Source organism: Grammomys surdaster, unplaced genomic scaffold (genome assembly GCF_004785775.1).
Source record: "Grammomys surdaster isolate TR1022 unplaced genomic scaffold, NIH_TR_1.0 174, whole genome shotgun sequence".
NCBI lineage: Eukaryota > Metazoa > Chordata > Mammalia > Rodentia > Muridae > Grammomys > Grammomys surdaster.
The window spans coordinates 21,179,378-21,186,778 of NW_021604622.1; the positions used below are offsets into that span (position 1 = coordinate 21,179,378).

The 7,401-nt window shown below is 44.3% G+C and overlaps 1 protein-coding gene across 1 annotated transcript in view; it reads right to left on the reverse strand.

Moving 5' to 3' along the window:
• Trio (trio Rho guanine nucleotide exchange factor) overlaps positions 1 to 7,401 on the reverse strand; it is a gene marked incomplete at its 5' end in the record, with an annotated part of 293,865 nt that overhangs the window by 96,525 nt on the left and 189,939 nt on the right. The window contains 6 exons of the mRNA XM_028767531.1: positions 326 to 415; positions 892 to 961; positions 1,564 to 1,673; positions 2,219 to 2,285; positions 2,966 to 3,081; positions 3,178 to 3,372. Of these exons, the coding sequence (XP_028623364.1) occupies positions 326 to 415; positions 892 to 961; positions 1,564 to 1,673; positions 2,219 to 2,285; positions 2,966 to 3,081; positions 3,178 to 3,372 (648 nt within the window). The remainder of the gene's footprint in view (positions 1 to 325; positions 416 to 891; positions 962 to 1,563; positions 1,674 to 2,218; positions 2,286 to 2,965; positions 3,082 to 3,177; positions 3,373 to 7,401) is intronic.

Genomic DNA, 7,401 nt, shown 5'->3' on the forward strand with positions numbered 1-7,401 from the left:
GATCAGTGGGTCAAGGCACCTGCTATCAGTCTTATGACTCAAGTTTCGTCTCTAGGACCCATACAGTGAAGAAGAGACCCACGTCCTACAAGTTGTCCTCTGATCTACATACATGTGAGCCCATAAGCACATGCACAACATACATGTGTACACACACTAAATACAGTGTAATAAAAACATAAGAAAGTACCCTATTATAAACTGGAGAGATGAAAATGAAATACTAAACTAGCAGTGTGGTAATCAATTCTGGGCGATGTTGGTTTGATCTGAATTGAATTCTGTTTGGTCAGCCTCAGAGCTTCTTTGATTATCTGCTACTTACGTCAAAGTAGGACCCTGCGTGTTCTAGTATCAGCTGCGTAGAATCAGGTTTATTTTTGCAGTAGGTGACATACATCTGAAACTTGTCTGCCTATAGCAAAAAAATAAATGAGGAGGGAAAGAGAGAGAAGAAACAAGAATTTTATTTAGATATCTTTTCCAAATCAAAACTCACAATATGAAAACTTTTAATGTGGGAAATAAGTTCGTTGGGCTAAAAAAAGCTTCAAATGAGAGGAACATATTTTGGAAAGAAAGCTAGCACACAAGAGGCAGGACCTGGGCTCAAATAGGTGAGAAAGAGCCTCTTTCTTGAAGGGACTGGACCCTCATCCATGGCGAGTCCCAGCATCAAGAAGAGGCCCAGAACGCTTAATGTTCAAGCCATCGGTACAATCGACAAACACTCATCCCACTGTTGACTCTAGGGAGTGTCACTCTTGGAGGCCAGGCACTTTTCTCTAGGTGCAGAGAGTCGGCAGAGGGGAGCCACTGAAACAGTGCGCAGCGGCTGCCATCTTCCTTCAGTGCCCGCATGAAAGAGAGCAGGCAATGGAGGCTCCTTACCCAGGTGACAAAGCAATGTCCCACGTCCTCTGGGAGCTGCTCGTACTTCTCCAGCTCCTTCAGGAAGATGCTTCGGGAGAAGAAACAAGTCATCATTATGAAGCTGCTGAGAAAATATCACTAGAAAGATATGCCAGAAATGGAAAAATGTCTGTGTCCTCTACATTTTCAGGATTAATGAAATCTGCACCTCTTGACTAGGGAAACTTTCTGTAACTTTCGAGCAGTTAGTTTGGTCTTCAAATCCCTTCTAACAGAAAGTTCAAACTAGCAGTCTCCTCAGGACAAGAGACTAGTGTACTAGTGTAGTGGGAAAGGAAACAGTTCATGATGTCACCTCGAAAGTAGAACCAAAAAGGTCACATCCCAGAAATCTAGAGTAAACGGTGGTTCCCAGGGGCTGGGAGAGTGGGGAGGGGGACTGAGGAGAGGCTGGCCAACTGACACAGGAGGAACACCTGGTGTATGCCACAGAGATGTGAACATAACAAAAACACTGCATTCTGTATCTTAAAGAAGAAGAGGGAAATTAAACACACACAGCTCACTAGCTCTATCCAAATTCCAACGAATCCCTGAATTCCGTTAACCCCCTGCACAGCTTTCCTCCTGCTGCAGGGTCAGCACAGACACCAGGTCTGCAGAGAGCACTCCCCAGGGAACACTGCTCACTTGTTGTGGAACTCGTAGATTTCCTGCATGTTCCCAAAGATGATGAGTTCTTTGTTGACTATGCCCGGTGGGATCTCCTCCACGCCACTGGTCATTTCCCACAGGTAGGTCTGGCAGGAAAGGAAGCAAAAGGATTAAAAAAAAAAAATCAACCTGAACTTTCAAGAAGCAGCCGTTCCTAGAAACACAGACTCAGAGCTTATGTACAAAGAGGAAATGTATGTAAAAGTGGGCCCTGGTAGTAAACATGAAAAATGTGTCTTTTTAAAAGACTTTAGTTGCTGTGAACACTTGGAAAGATTTACTATACATTTTAGCTTAATCCCAGCTTTAAATTTGGAATGAATCACTGTCACAAGGTACAGCAAACATTCAGGGTGTGACCGAGTGAGTAGCAGGTGCCATCATAACTGCTAGGCTCATTTGTCTGAAGCTACTGTTCTCTACACAAAGAGAATGCTAGCCAGGCCAGCATGTGACAACTCACTGAGAGGGGCTATGCTGTGTTATCTGTGCAGTGAGCCAAGGCCCTCCTGGAACAGCACAGAACACCAGGGACAGGAGCCCAGCACTGTCACTACTCCAACAACAAGGAACAGACAATAACTAAACAGCAGGTTCAAACCCAGTCTGAATAAACAAGCAACAGACTCACATCCATACACTCTCGAAGGTCTCTGACGTAAGCCTTTTCCGTTTGAATTAACTCAGCCATGATGAACCTTAAAATTAACAGAATAGTTCAGTTAGGTTGTATGCTTGTTAGTCTCTATTATAATCTATTTTAGGAAGATTTATGAAATAAAATGGAGAGCCTAGAAATATTAAACATGAAGTCACGGCTTGGGGGAGGTAAATCAAGATCAGACAGAATAGCAGCCATCGACTAATTCTAAGCTATTTGAAAACACTTCCTCAGAGCTCCCACGGCTGCCGTGCAGGATGCTCAGCCTTCCTCTGGGCTATCAAGTGGCTCAGCAGTTCCTCTGTCCATCCCACTGGATCCCAGACACAATTTTCCCTTCCTGTCCGCACTCAATGACAACCACAACTGCTCTTCACACTAACAAATATCCCTGGGCAACAGAAATACCTGGTGGGAGCTAGGTGAGAGTAAGGGAGGTCTTTCACCTTCAGTCAGTCTGATAGTTCACAAACTTTTAAATACCTGCATTTGAGCTGTTACTTTCCTCTACTACTAATGGCAAGCAATTTGTCAGGCTAGAAAGGAAGGCATAGAGAAACCAGGACAAGACAGTGAACCATGTGATTAGGGCTCAGCACACAGGGAAGTCAGCTGAAAAAGCCAACTGAGGACTCAGACACTTGGCTGCATGTCAGGCCAGCAGCCTGTCTGCAGGTTCTGATGCCCCCCTCACTATCGAAGGGAATGCTGGCTTACTCTTTCCTGCGGGCAGACTTCCGTTTCTCTTCATTGAGTTCGTGAGCAGCATCCCGAAGCTTCACCTCTGACCCGGGGATACTGGCAGGGATGATGTCCAACTGCAGGCTTTTACTCTGTGGAATGAGAGTCAACGAGGCCAGTTAATGACAGCGGCCGAGGCGGCACGGGGCCGAGATCACCACTTGTCCAGTGTGAACAAAGCAATTCACCGATTTGTTGGAATCTGAAGAAATCCCCAGGGCTTTCTCCAAAGAGGTCCGGTACTTCTCCATGCGCAGAGAGAAATCTCTGTACCTCTTATCCACTGCGGTCACGCATTTTTTAATTTCTGCTGCATGGGCATGCCCCTTTTCACAAAAGCCATCGGCCAGCTGTATCAATAGCTTCACCCTCTCTTTGGTTTGCTGCAAAAACAACAGGAAAGTATTGTGAGGCCCATGAACCTGACTGTCAGAAACCCAAAGCACGGGGGAAGTGGCACATTGCCTGTCTGACTGATGGCCCAAAATCCATCCAGCCCCCTTCCCTCCCAGAGTCTGGGCAGGCCACCTTTGCTCTGCTCTTCCACTGTGAGTGGTGTTCCTGTGAGCTCAATCCTAGAACCAAGCCTATCTGTCAAGGGTCTCCTCTGGTCAGTAAGAGTCTGCAGAATGAGTGAATGAATGAGTGAATGGATGAGTGAATGGATGAGTGAATGAATGAGTGAATGAATGAGTGAATGAATGAATGAGGAGGCCCACGGAGGAGATTCCCTTTGGTTTCACTGTTCTTTCAGCACCGTGTGTACTGCACTAGCAGCTCCTTGCTAGATACACGCTTCCTCTGTGCATCCACTTAGACACCTCCACCTCCCTCCATCTTTAGGAACAACCAGGTAACAAGCACAGCCCAGAGCATCTCTTGAGGACCACATCTCTGGAAACCAGAAGGAAAACTCACCACTCAGCAGACTCCCTTTAGGGAAGCAGCTCAACTCTCTAACAAAGGTTACTTCATTTCATACATGTATAGAAAAGTATGAGTTCAATGGCAACTGTCTATTTTGCCTAACGTTAGGGCTTACCATGCAGGGCAGGTCCACGCATGTGCATCGACCTCTCCAGCCCTGAACTCTCAGCTCATCTCCCACAGCCTTGCACTGATCGTTACTGCTAGATTTTCTTTGAGAGCTGATCTTTCAAAGACACAAGTTATTATTCCAAGGAACCTACTTTTCTTGTTTAAACTCTAAAAATAAAAGAAGATTTATTTGTTTTTGTCCTCTGTGCATGAGTGTTCTGCCTGCATGTACCACTGTGCACGATCTCAATGCCGGGGCATCAACCAGATTCCTTGGAACTGGGGTTACAGACAGCTGTGGGCCGTTAAGTGGATGCTGGCAACTGAATCTGGGTCCTGGAGAGGGGTAGCCAACACTGTTAACCACTGAGCCATCTCTCCAGCCTCCCTTAGTTAAACTTCATCTGGAAAATCTTTATCACAAATATAGAGAAAACTGACTGCAAATTACTAAAAACAAAGTCATATTTCAACCCCCATCCTACACTCTCTTAGTTTTTATAAATGTTTTGAGTCAGAATTCTCTGGGCAAACTCTCTAATCTCAAAGACCACTGAGACCTCACAGCGAGGGCCCGCATTACCTGGCCCAGGCTCATGCCCTCCTCTGACTCTCTGTACAGGCGCTTCTACATAGAAGATTATTTCCCTAGATATCCTTAGACTCCATCACATCTTCTCCAATACACACCACCTTCCTAATGGCCCATGGCCACCATAAAGGCACAGTATGCTTCCTGTGCTGGCCACTCCCCACGGTCTCCTTATCGTCTTCTAACTCAGTGTAAGTTATGATCTTTTGTATGACAGTTGTTTGTCTCTCTTGTGAGGATGTCACCTCCAGAGCCAGGGCATATTCTGTACTACTGTCCCTACCACTCTGGTCAAGGCCACCCGAGGAAACAACGTACTGTAGAGAAACCTTCATGGGTTTAGCTTCTTAAGAGCTGGGAATTAATAAGTAAAGATACAAATACAGTAAAGACAATGTAGCTCGCCTCTATTAGCTCAGGAACCGAAACCACCAACAAGCTAAGGTATACTTGTTTGTGGAAAACACATCATAAATGCACCAACTGCCAGTAGTAACATAATCAGCTGGTGTTAATTACATGAGTTAGTTAAAATAGGGAAGATTTGCTAAGTGTAAAGACCGGCAAGACGAGACAGTAAGACTTCACTGCGTAACCTCATTTAAACGAAGGACAATGCCGATGAGAGCCAAAGGCGTCTCCGAGCAGCTTCTCTTTCCCACCCTTCACCCCTTCCCTTCCCCACTTCCTTGTTCTCATTGAACTTAACATGCACATTAGATATATCTTACATATTTACCATTACTGTTTCTCTGACCAGTATATGCCAGCATGAACCCAGCGCCCAGATGTCAATCAGTAGAAACAGAGAGAGCAAACAAATGGTGCAATGAAAACAAGATGTGATCCACCTGTCCCCAAACGGTTCCTGTCTCTGAATATTTACTTATAATTGCCATTTTAAAATACATCCGGGACATTCAAAATTATAACAGTAAAATGGATATAAAACGGGAAGCCTCCATTTGTTCTCAGACCTTAGACTCTGCTCATGGTAAAGTACTGCTTAGACATGCCTTCTTTTTTTTTTAATATATACACAAACTTATCAATCTTTTCATACTGAGTTAGATTTTCTGTCATTTAGACAAACCATCCCACACAAGAAGAGATTTTTAGAAGTCTGGTTATTTCTAGCAATGAGATCTGAAAATTCTAGAAATAATCAGGTTTCTGAAATATTGCCAACATTTAAATTCTGGCATACTTCTGGTGTCCAGGAGAGATATGAGATATGAACCCCCAAAATTCCTTCTAAAAGGCTACTGTGCACCACAAAAAGGTAACAAAAAACCAAACAACAAAACCAAAAACATACCAAGAAAAAAACCCACTGATTTCAATGTGAAGTATCATGGTAATATATATAATATTATGGTAAATAATATTTACCCTCATTCTATTTGCTAACTTTAGCCATTATTATGAAAGTGGGTTTTAGCTTACAGAGTACATAAGCATTAAGATTGAACAGCCTCTGGGTGCAACATCAGGCACTCCTTCACCCAATCTAAGGGTCATGGAGAACAAATACAGAACTATAACAATCAGTAGTGATGATTTCCTATCTGTACTAACAAAGTCAAAATTATATGGCTAAGTGTACCGAATGCTGAAGAAGGGCAAGCCATGGTCCTCACCTCAGACGCAGGCCCAGTTGGCTCTCTGGTGTTCCTCAGATCTTTAGGAGGGCCCACCTTCACCTGGCCTAAGCCCCACCCTGACAGTGTTCAGTGTCCCACCCAGTGTACTGGGACCAGCTCTCTTGTAGCCCCAGTGCGTGGTGAACAGAACCAGGGCTTCCCAAGGCCCAGCACACTCAGAAGCTGCTGGGAAACCGGGAGGAGAGACCAGCAAGGACAGGAAGAGGAGCCAGGAATGTTACAGAAGCAAAAGCACAAACAGGCATAATACAAAGTAGCTATTGTGACTCCAATTGGTTGAAAATTCCTCTCTATGTTTTCAAGCCTGGTTAAGGGCCACACAAGATAGTTATTCTAGATGGTTTTGTTTTTTGGAGACAGAGTCTCTCTATGTATCCCTGCTGGTCTGAAATTCACAACGTAGCCTCAAATGCACAGAGATCCATCTGTCTCTGCCTCTAAGGTTCTGGGATTAAAGCTGTGCCACCCCCTTATAATTATTCTTGTTCCATTAATAGGAACACTTGTTTTTTTTTTATTTTGTTTTAATAAAAATATATTATTCAGGTTGATCACATACACACACACACACACACACACACATATATATATACACACACACACACACACAATTTTTTTTTTTTTTTGCTCAAATCTGAAATAACTGTCAGCATCTTCTAAAAACTCAAGTCTGCCATTAAAAATATACTTTTGGAAATATTCAGAGCACACCACACACACACCACACACACACACACACCCACACCCACACACACCCCTCAAACCAAGCAACCACTGGAAATCCAGCTAGGCGGCTCAGTGAGTGAAGCAGGGGCTGCTAAGCCGGGAAATCTGAGTTTCATCCCCAGGACTCACATGATCAAAGAAGAGAATCAATTCCCCCACGTTGTCCTCGACCTCCACATGTATGCTACGGCAGGTACAGCCCAATAGAAATAATTGTAATTTAAAAACAAATTCCAAAAAACAAAATAGCCATCATAGAGAAGTGACCTCATTCTAAGCTATTCAAAACCATCCAAGAGAAAGACCTGAACCAGCTCCCGGGAGGCATGCTTTTTGGACGATTTGTGTTGGGAGCCGCCACGAGAGCTGACAAAGTCCGCCATCGCTAGGTG